At 38.1% G+C, this 15120-nt stretch overlaps 2 protein-coding genes across 2 annotated transcripts in view; one reads left to right on the top strand and one right to left on the bottom strand.

The window, feature by feature from the left end:
• Nucleotides 1-6291, bottom strand: part of LOC143652727 (uncharacterized) — a 32634-nt gene extending 26343 nt beyond the window's left edge. The window contains exon 1 of the mRNA XM_077124360.1: nt 6190-6291. Within this exon, the coding sequence (XP_076980475.1) occupies nt 6190-6291 (102 nt within the window). The remainder of the gene's footprint in view (nt 1-6189) is intronic.
• Nucleotides 1-15120, top strand: part of LRRC9 (leucine rich repeat containing 9) — a 133303-nt gene that overhangs the window by 3639 nt on the left and 114544 nt on the right. Inside the window, exons 2-6 of the mRNA XM_077122475.1 lie at nt 11553-11633; nt 11891-12109; nt 12934-13074; nt 13634-13697; nt 13996-14066. Coding sequence (XP_076978590.1) covers nt 11586-11633; nt 11891-12109; nt 12934-13074; nt 13634-13697; nt 13996-14066 — 543 coding nt within the window. The 5' untranslated portion in view covers nt 11553-11585. The remainder of the gene's footprint in view (nt 1-11552; nt 11634-11890; nt 12110-12933; nt 13075-13633; nt 13698-13995; nt 14067-15120) is intronic.

The following is a 15120-nucleotide window of genomic DNA, read 5'->3' as shown; positions in this document are numbered from 1 at the left end:
AGACTACTTTGTCCCAGTTCAGAGGATTTGGAAGCCTTGTCAAAAATCAGTTGACCATAGATCTGGTGGTCTATTTCTGGAGTCTCAATTTTATTCCATTGGTCAATGCTTCTGTCTTTGTGCCAGTACCATGCTGTTTTGACCACTGTGGCTTTATAATAGGCTTTAAAATCAGGGAGTATTAATTCTCCCACTTCATTCTTCTTTTTTAGGATGCTTTTAGCTATTTGGGGTTTCTTTCCCTTCCAGATGAATTTGGTAGTTAGCTTTTTCAAATCTTCAAAGTAGGTTGTTGGAATTTTGATTAGTACTGTGTTGAATCTGTAGATCAATTTGGGGAGAATTGGCATCTTAACTATATTTAGCCTTCCTGTCTATGGAGCAGGAAATGTCTTTCCACTGATTTAAATCTCCCTTGATTTCTTTTAGCAATGGTATGCAGTTTTCTGTGTTCAAGCCCTTTAAATCTCTAGTTAAGTTCATTTCTAAGTACTTGATTCTTTTAGTTGCTATTTTGAATGGAATTTTTTCCTTAACTGACTCCTCAGGTAGGTCATTGCTTGTGTATAGAAATGTTACTGATTTTTGCCCATTAATTTTATATCCCACCACCTTGCTGAATTTGTTTGTTAGCTCAAATAACTTTGCTACAGATTTCTCAAGACCTTCCAAGTATAGTATCATATCATCTGCAAATAATGAGAGTTTTGCTTCTTCCTTTCCAGTTTGGATGCCTTTTATTTCTTTGTCTTGCCTGATTTCTCTAGCTAGAACTTCTAGCACAATGTTGAATAATAGTGGTGACAGTGGGCATCCTTGTCTTGTTCTTGATCTTATGGGGAAAATTTTCAGTCTCTCTCCATTAAGTACGATGCTGGCTATTGGTTTTTCATATATTCTTTTTATCATATCAAGGTAGTGACCTTTGATTCCTATCTTTTGGAGGGTTTTCATCATAAAAGGATATTGGATTTTGTCAAATGCTTTTTTAGTGTCAATCGAGATGATCATGTGATTTTTCCCTTTTTGATTGGTTGATGTGCTATATTTAATTAATTGATTTTCTTGTGTTGAACCATCCTTGCACTCCTGGTATAAATCCCACTTGGTCGCAGTGAATAATTCTTTTAATGTGTTGTTGGATTCGATTTGCTACTATTTTATTGAGAATTTTTGTATCTGTGTTCATTAGGGAGATTGACCTGTAGTTTTCCTTTCTTATAGCATCTTTACCCGCTTTTGGTATTTAGATGATATTAGCTTCATAAAATGAGTTAGATACAGTTCCTTTTCCCTCAATTTTTTGGAAAAGTTTGAGCAGGATTGGTGTTAGTTCTTTTGGGGATGTTTGGTAAAATTCCCCTGTGAAGCCATCTGGTCCTGGGCTTTTCTTTGTAGGAAGATATTTGATGACTGATTGAATCTCTTTACTTGTGATTGATTGGTTGAGATCTTCTATATCTTCTTGAGTCACTGTAGCTTGTTTGTGTGTCTCCAGGAATTAGTTCATTTCATCTAAGTTGTTTAGTTTTTTGGCGTATAGTTGTTCATAGTATCCTCTTATGATTTATTTCTTCAGGATCTGTAGTAATGCACCCCTTCTCATTTCTGATTTTGTTTATTTGCATCCTCTCTCTTTTTTTCTTTGTCCTAGTAGCCCATCAATTTTACTAATTTTCTCAAAAAAAAAAGAAAACTTTTGGTTTTATTGTTTCTTCCTATTGTTCTTTTGTTCTCCCATTCATTTATCTCTGCTTTAATCTTTGTTATTTCTCCTCTCCTGTTTGGGGTTAGTTTGCTGTTCTTTCTCAAGTTCCTCCAGGTGTGCTGTTAAGTCCTCGATTTTTGCTCTTTCTTGTTTTTTAATATAGGCATTTAGGGCAATAAATTTCCCTGTGAGCACACCCTTTGCCACATCCCATAAGTTCTGATAAGTTGTATTCTCATTTTCGTTCATCTCCAGATAGCTACCGATTTCTCTAGCAACCTCTTCTTTGACCCATTGGTTGTTTAAGAGTGTGTTACTTAATCTCCATATATTTGTGAATGTTCTCATCCTTTAGTGGTTATTGAGACCCAGCTTCATCCTATTGTGAACAGAGAAAGTACTTTGAATAATGTCAGTGTTTTTAAATTTATAAAGACCTGTTTTTTCCCCAGCATATGATCTATCCTGGAGAATGTTCTATGAGCACTAGAGAAGAATGTAAACCCTTGGCTTTGAGGTGCAGTAACCTATATATGTCTGTTAGGTCTAATACATTTATCAAGTTATTTAACTTCTCTGTTTCCTTGTTGGTCTTCTGTCTGGTTGTTCTATCTATAGAGGAGAGTGGTGTATTGAAGTCTCCTACTATTATTGTTGAAGCATCTATCACTCCCTTCAGTCTTGCCAATGTCTGTCTCATGTACTTTGGAGCGCCTTGATTGGGAGCATAAACATTTATGATTGTTATATCTTCTTGGTGAATTGACCCTTTAATTAGTGTGTAATGTCCTTCTTTGTCTCTTATGATGTCTTTACATTTGAAGTTCATTTTGTCTGATATTAGTATACCTACTCCTGCTTTCTTTTGGTTACAACTTGCACAGAAAATCTTTTTCCATCCTTTCACTTTCAAGCTATTTGTATCCTTGTGATGAGTCTCTTGTAAGCAGCATGTGCTGGTTTGAAATGATGTACGCACCCTAGAAAAGCCATGCTTTAATTCTAATACTATTTTGTAAAGGCAGCCATTTCTTCTAATCCCTATTCAGCATTATATACTTGAAGCTGTAATTAGATCATCTCCCTGAATTTAATCAAGAGTGGCTGTTAAACTGGATTAGGTGGAGGCATGTCTCCACCCATTTGGGTGGGTCTTGATTAGTTCCTGGAGTCCTATAAAAGAGGAAACATTTTGGAGAAAGTAGGAGATTCTGAGAGAGCAGAACGACACAGCCATGAGAAGCAGAGAGTCCATCAGCCAGTGACCTTTGGAAATGAAGAAGGAAAATGCCTTCCAGGGAGCTTCTTGAAGGAAAGCCAGGAGAGAAAGATAGCAGATGATGCCATGTTCGCCACATGCCTTTCCAGATGGCAGAGAAACCCTGACCCTGTTCACCATGTGCCTTCTCACTTGACAGAGACCGTGAACTTCATCGGCCTTCTTGAATCGAGGTATCTTTCCTTGGATGCCTTTGATTGGACATTTCTATAGACTTGCTTTAAATGGGACATTTTCTTGGCCTTAGAACTGTGAACTTGCGACTTATTAAATTCCCCTTTTAAAAGCCATTCTAGGGCGGGCCGCGGTGGCTCAGCGGGCAAAGTGCTTGCCTGCCATGCTGGAGGACCTCGGTTCGATTCCCGGCCCCAGCCCATGTAAAAAACAAACAAACAAACAAAATACAATAAAACAAGAAAATGTTTAAAGATGTTTCCCTTTCTTCCTTCCTTCCTTCCTTCTCTCTGTCTTTCCTTCCCTTCCTCCCTCTTTAAAAAAAAAAAAAAAAAAAAAAAAAAAAAGCCATTCTATTTCTGGTATGTTGCATTCCGGCAGCTAGCAAACTAGAACACAGTATATCGCTGGATTATGTTTCTTAATCCATTCTGCCAATCTGTAGCTTTTAATTGGTAAGTTTAGTCTGTTAACATTCAAAGTTATTACTGGAAATTCACTTCTTGATTCCACTATCTTATCTTTTTTTATTTTATTTGTCAGATCTATATATTCTTTTTCCTCTTTCTCTTTGTATTCTGTAAATTACCCTTAGTGGTACTCTTCAATTCTGTGTCCTCCTCCAGACCTCCCTCTCCTGTCTTTTTTTTTTTTCAGCCAGCAGAACTCCTTTTAGTATTTCTTGTAGAGCTGGTCTCTGTTAACAAATTGTTTCAGGACCTCTTTGTCTGTGAAAACTTTAATCTCTCCTCAATTTTGAAGGACAATTTGGCTGGGTACAGAATTCTTGGCTGGAAGTCTTTCTTTTTCAGGATCTTGAATATATCATACCACTACCTTCTTGCCTCCAGGGTGCTAGTTGAGTAGTCTGGACTCAGTCTCATTTGGTTTCCCTTGTATGTAGTAGATTGTTTTTCTCTTGTTGCTTTCAGGAGTTTCTGCTTCTCTTCAACATTTGACTGACTGATTAGTATGTGCCTTGGGGAAGGCCTATTTGGATTTATTCTGTGTGGAGTTGGTTGGGCTTCTTTGATTTGTGTATTTATGTCCTTTATGAGGATGGGAAGTTTTCCCCCATTATATCCTCAACTACTCTTCCTAGTCCTTTACTCCTCTCTTCTCTTTCTGGGACACCAATGATTCTTATATATGTTCACTTTGTTTTGTCTATCATTTCCCTGAGATCCCATTCAGTTTTTCCATCTTTTTTGCCATTTGCTGTTTTGAGTCTTTTTTTTTCTTTTTTTTTTTACATGGGCAGGCACCGGGAATCGAACCTGGGTCCTCTGGCATGGCAGGCGAGCATTCTTGTCTGCTGAGCCACTGTGGCCCTGTTCTGAGTCTTTGAAGTCAGTTATCCTGTCCTCTATATCACTTATTCTTTCTTCTGTCTCTTCAGATTGGGTGTCGTGTGCCTCTAGTATGTTTTTCATTTGGTCAACAGAGTCTTTAATCTCTGTGATATCCGCTATTTTCTATTTATTCTCTCAAATTCCTCTTTATACTCTTGTACTGTCTTCTTGATCTCCTTTATGTCATTTACTGTCTCACTTTTTTATTAAGTAGATTTTTGTGAACATCTTTGATTATTGTTCCAGCATCTGTGTCTCCTCAGGTGTTTTAATTTGGTCATTAAGCAGGGCTATATCTGTCTGCATTGTGATATGCTTAGTGATCTTCTGCTGTCTTCATGGCATGTAAATATCTTGATTGCTTTACTTTGGGAGTTGTTTTTTTTCAGTAGTCTAAGGCCTTATGTTTGTGGGATGGTTGTATAGCAGGGAGCAGGGTACATGGTGGGCACTCAGTGCAGTGATATGTTTCAGGGCAGGTATGGGTGCAGGTTGGGGATGTTACACTGATACTTGTGAATATGGGCAGCCAGCAGCCAGGGAGCAGGTAGCTGTGTGCCAGCACTGGTCTGGGGAGGCGTAACCCTGGTGTGCACTGCTCTAAGGCATGGGACCCTTTGTATGCATGCGTAGAGCTGTGGCAGCTCATTGGCATCATGCCTTCATGGATTGGGGTCAGATGTGACCCAGCTGCACCGGTCAGCACTTTCTCAGAGCTGGGATGTGTGGTGAGGGCTGTGCACATATGTGGTTCTAGGACTACTGTAAACTGAGGTTCCCAGAGTTGAATGACATGATTGGGGGCCCATGCACATGCATGGCCCTTGGAGTGCCATAAACTGATGCATAGAGCTCAGGGGGATGGGGTGAGGCTGTGCAACACTATGGGCAGGGGGTAGGGGTAGCCTGGGTATGGAGGTTACTGCCTGTGGCCTTTATGTGCTGGCAACAGCCTACAGGGAACAGGGAGGGGTGGAGGTAGTCTCTAGAGGGGTGCAGGAGAGGTGGGTTGAGCTGCATTTGGGGGTGGGGGTGGGGGGCAGATATGTGCACTGGGGGCTGGTGGGAGGGAGGTGCCTGGAGTGCGGGGAATGGGAGCAGGTGATGGGGTTTGGGTGAGTGGTGTGTGGGGTGAGTCGCTGGTCATGGGGCTGCACTGGTGAGGGTAGTGTACCCAAGGAGCGTGATCTCGCTTACTTCCTAGTCCCCGGCTCCCACCCATGCACTCCCGTTGACGCCGCACCTCTGCACCAGGCTCCAGCTTTCTGCCTCTCAGTTCCTCGGCCTCTGCAGCCAGGGCTGCCGCATGTTGTGCAGGAGGCTCTCCCAGGTCAGCCACACTCCTGAATCGCTGCCTCAGTTGCCCTCCTGTCCCTTCTCTAACTTTTTCTGTGGACCAGGGCTAATCTTGAGCAACTCAATTAGGCCATCTTCCTGGAAGTCATCCTTTAGTTTTTGTTTGTCAGATCTATATATTCTTTTCTTCCTCTCTTTTTATCATTTAAATTACCTTTAATGGTATTCTTCAGTTCTGTGTGTCTTCCAGATTTCCATCTCCTGTCTTTTCTGTTTGTTTGTTTTAACTGACAGGACTCCCTTTATTAGTTTTGTAGGGCAGGTCTCTTGTTGACTAGTTCTCTCAGTCTTTGTTTGTCTTTGAAGATTTTACTCTCTACCTCAATCTTGAAGGATGGCTTGGATGGGTAAAGAATTCTAGACTGGAAGCCTTTCTCATTCAGGACCTTTAATATATTATGGCACTGCCCTCTTGCTTCCATGGTGCCTGCTGAATAGTCTGAAGTCAGTCCTATGTGTTTTTCCTTGTATGTAATTGATTACTTTTCTCATGCTGTTTTCTCTTTCTCTTCAACATTTGACAGTTTGATTAGTATGTTGTCTTGCAATAGGCCTATTGGATTTACTCTATTTGCAGTTCTTTGGGCCTCTTTGATTTGCATATTTATGTCTTTTATAAGGGTTGTGAAGTTTTCCCCATTATATCTTCAACTAACTTTCCCAGCTGTTTACTCTTCTCTTCTCCTTCTGGGACACCAATGATTCTTATATTTGCATGCCTCTTGTTATCCGTCATTTCCCTAAGACCCAGTTCCATGTTTTCCATCTTTTTTGCCATTTGTTCTTTTCTGAACTCTAGTTCAAATTGTTCTGTCTTCTAGCTCACTTATCCTTCCTTCTACTGCTTTGAATCTGCTATTCATGTGTCCCTAGTATATTTCTAATTTGGTCTACTGTATCTTTCAACTCTTTTGAATTCTTTTTATGCTCTTCTATTGTCTTCCTGATATCCTTTATTTCCTTTTAAATATCCTTGAGTAGTTGTTCCATATTCTGTGTACCCTTTTGATTTGGTCACTTGGCTGGGCCATGTCTGCTTGGCTGTTCACCAGCTTTGTGATTTTCTGTTGTGTGCGGGTATTTGATTATCTTAATAAGGTCATTTTGCAAGTTGGTTTCCTTCATTTGTCTAAAATTTTGTATTTACTTTGTTTTGCATTGAAACTTTCTTTTGCACTTGGTTTGTCAGTTATTCTCCACCAAACCAAGGCCCAGATCTCATGTAGGGGGTATAGTTCAACCTGAGAGTCTATTAAAAGCCAGGCTGGGGTGCATAGGTGCTTCAGTGGTAGAATACCCACCTGCCATGCAGGATATCCAGGCTCAACTCCTGGCCCATGTACATCCTCCCCCCACCAAAAAAGAAATAAAGAATAATAATAAAATGTAATAAAAATATATAAATAAACTACAACAAAAAACACACTTTAGCAGTAGTAGGCCCCAAAGTCAGAAGGAGACACCTCAAGATATATTGGGAATGAACTCAGACTGGTGCCTACAGAAGGGAAAGATTAATTAATTAATTAATTAATATGTATATATATATTTAAAATAATATAATATATGTAAAAATAAAATACTACTACTACTAGTAATAAAATATATCTATAGGAAAAATACATTGGGAAAAAGAGAAAAGAATTAAAAAAAGCAACTACCGGGCAGATAGGGAGTTTGCCTGCCTGCACTTACCCCTTCTCCCCAGCAGGTGGTGATCCTGAAGCGTCTCCTCCCGTCAGCTCCCCCTCCCCTACTGCAGCAGTTGGCCTACACTTACCACATGTGACCAGCAGGTGGCGCTCCTGAGACACCTCCTCCCCTCAGGCCCACCCCTCCCAGACAGCAGAGATGGCTGGAGGACGGCATGCAGGGCGGGGGCTGCTGCTCCCTGTCCAGGGCAGCAGGACAGCTGGTCCAGGTGCAGGGGACAGGGCAGCTGACCAGTGCCCAAGAACGCAGCTGTGCCCTGCGGATCCAGCACACACCACGCCCACCGGGACGGCTATTCCTGGTGCCCAGTACCCCGAGCGCCCCGTGGTGCAGCCCTCGCAGTGGATGGCTCCCGGCTGGAGCAGAGGGGTGGTCAGTTCCTTCCAATCCGCACTTCCCCGCATACTGCAGCCCACCCCTGGGGGATCGTGCTCTCGCCAACCCGCTCCACTCTCCCCACCTGTATCCCCCACCTTTCTCCTCCCCAAAGAACCCTGGAGACCCTCTTCGATAACTCATGCCCTGGGACCACAGTCCTGTGGTTCTCTCCACATCCCCGAATTCTCTCTCTGTCCTACGGAGCAGGAGAAAATTCAGTTCACTCCACTCTGTCGTCTTCCCGAAAGTCCCAAAGGCTTCATTTATAAAAGACCTTTCTCCACGTTTCTGGTGATCAATGTCCTTTTCCTAGTACGCTACACATTTCTTTTTAATTTTCATATTTCTGTAGTCATCCTAGTGGAATTTCGGGAGGGTTGACAGGAAAAATACATGGGCTCAAATAACCGTCTTTTCTCCTTAAAAATTTAATTTTTTAAATTTGCATACCTGCGCTTATACATAATTTTACATAAAAAATAAAAGTCATTTTATATATATGCTTTTAAAAGAACATTTCAGTAAAATTTTATTCAAGGATAACATACACATAGAAATCACACATATCTTAGGTGTATAATTTTCTCAAAGAGAACACACCCGCTTTAAACAGCACCCGGATTAAAATATATATCTTTATCAGCCCTCCAAAGCCTCTCTCTTGCCTCTTCCTAGTCACCCCCACTGAAAGGTAAGCACTCTTCCAACTTCTATCACCATGGATTAGTTTGTTTTCAAATTTCATATGTTTGGAGTTATACTGTATGTATTCATTATTTGTAGGTTTTCTTTTGCTTAAAATTGTGTTTGTGAGGTTCATCCATGTTGTTGTATGCAATAACTGTCTCTTTTTCATTCTAGTCTTCGATCTAGATCAAAATAAATGAGTACCTATGTTCTGCCTGACAAAAATGTTCAGAGCTACAATGTTTAGACCCAAACTGCAATGGAACTAAATATTTACCTGGTCTATTGGAGACGGCTAAATATTTATCTACAGTAGAATGAGTTGATAAGTGTTGGTGTGTTCATGCTAATGATGCTTTTTTAAAAGTGTAGTTTATTTTTTGTTTCCATTTCTACCTAGATACCCCCATGAAACTTCTCATTTCTACTCTGACCCCATCAGATTTTTAAAAAAATTTATTTATTAATTTAAAAATAAGAAACAAAACATCAATATACATAATCAGTAATTCACAATATCATCACTTAGTTGCGTATTCATCATTTCTTAGAACATTTGCATCAATTCAGAAAAAGAAATAAAAGGACAATAGAAAAGAAATAAAATGAAAACAGAAAAGAAAAAAAAAAGATTATACCTACCATACCCCTTACCCCTCACTTTCATTGATCACTAGCATTTCAAACTAAATTCATTTTAGCATTTGTTCCCCCTATTATTTATTTTTATTCCATATGTCCTACTCCTTTGTTGACAAGGTAGATAAAAGGAGCATCAGACACAAGGTTTTCACAACCACACAGTCACATTGTGAAAGCTGTATCATTATACAATCATCACCAAGAAACATGGCTACTGGAACACAGCTCTACATTTTCAGGCAGTTCCCTCCAGCCTCTCCATTACGTCTTGAATAACAAGATGATATCTTCTTAGTGTGTTAGAATAACCTCCAGGATAACCTCTCGACTCTGTTTGGAATCTCTCAGCCATTGACACTTTGTGTTATTTCCCTCTTCCCCCTTTTGGTTGAGAAGGTTTTCTCAATCCCTTGATGTTAATTCTCAGCTCATTCTAGGGTTTTTCCTCAATCCCTTGATGCTGAGTCTCAGTTCATTCCAAGATCTCTGTCCCACGTTGCCAGGAAGGTCCACACCCCTGGGAGTCATGTCCCACGCAGAGAGGGGTAGGGTAGTGAGGACTGCTCGTTGTGTTGGCTGGAGAGAGGGGCCACATCTGAGCAACAAAAGAGGCTCTCTTGGGGGTGACTCTTAGGCCTAAATTTTAAGTAGACTTGACCTATCCTTTGTGGGGTTAAGTTTCATGTGAACAAACCCCAAGACTGGGGGCTGAGCCTATAGCTTTGGTTGTCCACACTGCTTGTGAGAATATCAAGAATTCAACTTGGGAAAGTTGAATTTCTCCCTGTTCTCACCATTCCCCAAAGGGGGCTTTGCAGATACTTTTCCATTCACTGATCGAATCACTCTGGAATTCATTGAGGTATCACTCTGGACAAACCAACAAAATCTCATGTCCTACCTGAGATTCTAAGTACTTATGGTGTTCAATCAAACTATCTACATAAGTTATATTAGGAAATGCACTAGTCAAAATATAAATTTTGTGACAAATACACATTTTTTGCTTTAGTCTCACACAGAAGGTGACATTTTAAAATATTAATTACCATCTATTTTCAGTGCCCTGAAATAATGACATTCCTTTGTTTTTCCTCATGCAAAAACGTTTTTTAAATTGTACCTTGTACATTTCACTATTATTATGCACTCTAGACATTCCTAGATTATACCATCTCAATCTTTAACATCTTTCTTTCTGATTTCATGTATGTCCCCAGCCCTCCTCCCTCTATCATTCTCACATGCAGCTTCATTAAGTGTTTTAACATAATTGTATTACAGTTAGATAGTATTGTGTTGTCCATTTCTGAGTTTTTGTATTCATTCCTGTTGCACAGTCTGTATCCCTTCAGCTCCAATTACCCAATATCTTACCCTATTTCTATCTCCTGACTGACCCCATCAGATTTCATCTGCATCTAAGGTAATTCATGTTAGCAACTTAGTATATATATTTTCATATTTTTCTCCTTACATAATACATAGATATATACATACAGATATCTATGGGCGTTATCACTGTAGAAAATGGGATCATAATATGTACCTTTCTTTTCCATCTTGCTTTTCTCACTTGACAATTCATCATATTAAATCTGGGATTTCTATATTTTTTAAGTAGGATATAATTGGAATAATATAATGAAAATATTAAAAATTTTGAAAAAGTGTGTTAAATTGTATTGAAGCTAGTTAGGTATTAACTGATTTATATCATCTAGAGTGAAGGAGAAATAGGCGAATTCATTTTGATAAATATTTATTACCATGCCAGTTAGGTTGCTAAACCCTGAGGATTTTGCTCTTTGCTCTTTGAATATACTTAGAGAATGGACAGCACATTGTAAGGAAGATACACTGGAGCGTGCTGAGAGCAGAGAAACAGGGATATCTAGTGAAAGAACTAAAAGAAATGAAGAGGGCGCTTGGTTGTTGTGTAGATGAAAGGTGACTGCTTTCTTCAGTTACGGAAGGTCCGTTTAATGAAGTTACACTTGTTTTATTTGAGCCAAGGAGGTGGAATGACAACAAACAGAGAGAAGTTATGGGGAGACAGAATTAAACTCAAAATAACCTTCTAATAGGAAAAAACTTCAGAGGTGGGATGTACTATCCTGGGGTCTAGACAGACAAATGGTGATGACCATGTGAAGATTTCAAGCAAGGCAGGGGTTGGTTCAGCCTAAATAGCTTTAATGTTCCTTTTGACTTGGGATGATGTGATTCTATTATTTATTCTAATTTTTCATTTTCTTTACAGATACATTATTATGACCGTTACTCTTAATAGAAGATGATTGAATGTGAAAACCTAAACCAAGAGGAAATAATTAAAGAACTAGTGAGTCAAAGCCAAAATTTCTCTTGGGCTACATATACGAGGATGTTAAATGGAACATTTAAGGGTCTTGAAGGACTATCTGGAAATCTTGTCTACTCCATGGCTTTTGGAAGCATAGAAAAATTACATATACACTGTACTCTAATGAGAGTACAAAAAGATATCAGTGCAGTTGATAGTTTATAATTTCTAATGGCAAAAGTCATTTCTGAATTATTTTAAATAGGTAATAACCCAGTGTCTTTCTTTTAAAACAGTGTTTATGCAATGGTTTGTCTTACGAGGTGGTTGGACAAGAAGGATCAGATATTTCAAAACTGGAGATGTTTTTCTCAGGGTATCCCCATGTGGTTGGATTATCGTTATTTCCTAATTTAACAAGTCTCACAATTGTTGCTCAAGATATTAAAGAAATTTCAGGATTAGAGACTTGTGCAGTACTTAAAGAACTTTGGATTGCTGAATGCTGCATAGAGGTAAGTCTAAACCCATGACCTTCCATAGACAATTTTATCCTGAATTGTTTTGACTTTAGAAAAATAATCCATTTAAACATATGTGCAAGGGTCATAAGAGGTAAATGGGCATAAAAATAGAAATAGATTCATTAAAAATAGAAAAAAGAAAGATCTAAACAAATATATTCTACTTTTTAGTAATAAAATAATACCCAATATTGGTTAGTAGTGAAATTGGTTATTATTTAGACATTCTTGGTTGTATGGAAATTAGTACTATTTTGAAAATAATATCACAATATATATATAAAGTCACAGAACTGTGTGCATACCTTTTGACTCAGATTTTCCTATCCTACGATGTTATTCTAAACGCCCAAAACTATTGCCTGCATGAATATATCTGTTGCAGTAGTATTTATAAGGGCTTAAAATTGAAAGATAAATATGCTACATGTGGGGTAATTCTTAGGAACTTGATCATCAACTTCATGAAATATTTTGTAATTATTAAATACTAAAATTCTAAAGATTGTGAAAGCCTTTTATATTGCCAAATAAAAATTGAGAAATTATGTATGCTTTTATGATTATAACCATTAAAATAGATATTGAGTTGATGAAAGTTTAAAAATAATGTGTAAAATTGAAATACTTATATTTAGGTGGAAGGATTATTTTATTTTGCTTTTAAATTTTTGGTTCGTTTTGCTGGATATTGGTTTTGCAATAAATGTAGTTTTTTAAAAATGTGCTCAGAAACCTATTTTATTAAAAACAGTTTTTTTAAATAAAAAGATTAACGGCAAAACATATTAATACTATTTAATATCCTTTTGCAGAAAATTGGAGGTCTTCAAGAATGTAGACATTTGGAAAAACTGTATTTATATTATAATAAAATTTCCAAAATAGAAAATTTAGAGAAATTAACTAAATTAGAGGTTCTTTGGCTGAACCACAATGCAATTAGGAATATTGAGGTAAGATCATTTCAATGATTTATATATAAGGTAAATTACTATTGTAAAGTTTGAAACACTGTGTTCAAGGTCCTACATTTGAGGGACATAATATTCATGACTATTACAATTATTGTTGTTAAAAATAAGTAACATGTATATAGCATTTTATAATGTACAGAGAGCTTCATATACATCATTTCCTTTACTCCTCATACCACGCATGAGAGGTAGGTGTTATTATTCTTCCTTTGCAGGTTAAAAAAAAATGAGGTTTGGAGAGGTTATATAATTTGTCTGAGATTATACAATGCATTCTGTGTGATATATTCTTTTTTCTACTCCTCTCCCCTTTTCCCCCTCTACTCCCCTCCCAGTTCCCCTCTCCTCCAAGAACTCTCTCCTGGTTCCAGTATAGAGAAACAAAGCTTCAGTGAGGCGCCCAATTCTCTCCATGCTTCTGAATTACACAGTACCCAGTGCTCAAAGAACCCAGTGAACTAACCAGATTGACCAGATGATTTGTAAATACAGTTTAATGTGGGTTTTTTTTCTAAATTTTGTTTATCTAAATTTTTAGGGCTTGCAGACTTTGAAGAACTTAAATGATCTCAACCTTGCTGGAAATCTAATAAACAGCATTGGTATGTACTATTTCATTTGGAATATGAAATAACTCTGCAATAATTTTTTTTCAGTATAAAAAGTACTCTTGGATTTCTTTCTTTTAGACTTCTTTTGTAATCTGTCTTTCCAAAGCATTTCTAAACCTATGGATTATAGGTGGAATTATTGCCCATTAGTCAGTTGTTGAAATTCATGGTATGACTTGTTTGTGTGTAAGAAACGGTGACCATTTGCAGCTGATAAATGTAACAGAATATGAACAGGAAGTAAAACAAGAAATTTAATTTTCCTTTCATCTTGTTTTTTAAATTAAAGGTCGATGTCTTGACCCCAATGAACACCTGGAAAGATTAAACATTTCTGGTAACCAAATTTGTTCTTTCAAGGTATGTTTAAGTAGATTAATTCATTTTTATACATCAACTTGGATAGTGAACCATCTTATTGAAAAAAAAGTTGGTCTAAATTGCCCCATTTTAGGAACAATTTAGCTATTTTGGACTCTCTGATATTCCAAGATGTTTTAGAATCAGCTGGCTAAATGAACCTAATGACCTGAAACTATTAAAACCAAACGAATAACTATTTACATGGCTTTTAGAACAGCACTTTCTCTTAGTTTCTCTGATCTTTCTGACTGTATTTCTTGAGTTTTCTGGTTTCTCATACTCTCCCAGCATTAAATAATGGATTTTCCCAGGTCAGTCCTGGGGTCTTTTCTCATTTCTATCTCTACTGTTTCTCTAGATAATCTGATCTTGTCTTATGACTTTAAATACTATTTATTTAGTAATTACTCCTAAATTGATGCCTCTCCTTTCCCTGACAATTCCCCAAAACTATAGACTTCTCCTATCCAAATCCAAACTTATTTCTCTTTCTCCAAACCTTCTCCGATAGCCTTCCTCACCTCCCTAAATGGCATCCCCATTCTTACAGTGTCTTAAGACAAAATTATTTGAATCATTTTTTACTCCTTCGATTCAATTGCACCCCACATCCAATCCATCAGCAAATGCTATTGGCTCCACCTTCAGAATATGTCCAGAGTCCTACCACTTCTTACCACCTGTGTCACTACCAACCTGGGTCAAGACACCATCATCTCTACCCTGCATCATTGCAAAGGCTTCCTACTACATCTTCCTGGGTTTACCCTTCTATCAGTCTGTTCTCCACACAGCAGCCTGATCCCTGTAAAATATGTCAGGTCAAGTTACACTTCTGCTCAGAAATCTTTCATAGATTTCTACATAACTCACAAGACTACATAATCTACACTGTCTAACTACAGTTTCTACCACTCTTTCCTTTGTTTACTGTGTTCTAGCCACATGGTTCTCCTTACTGTACTTTGAATGTATCTAGCACACACTCACCTCCTAAGCCTTTGTACTTGCTGGAATCTTCCTCCTCAGATACCTGCATGGCTCACGCTCT

The sequence above is a fragment of the Tamandua tetradactyla genome, chromosome 12 (genome assembly GCF_023851605.1).
Source record: "Tamandua tetradactyla isolate mTamTet1 chromosome 12, mTamTet1.pri, whole genome shotgun sequence".
NCBI classification, from domain to species: domain Eukaryota; kingdom Metazoa; phylum Chordata; class Mammalia; order Pilosa; family Myrmecophagidae; genus Tamandua; species Tamandua tetradactyla.
The sequence above is the reverse complement of the archived record's forward strand: the minus strand, read 5'-3'. Positions and strand labels throughout refer to the sequence as shown.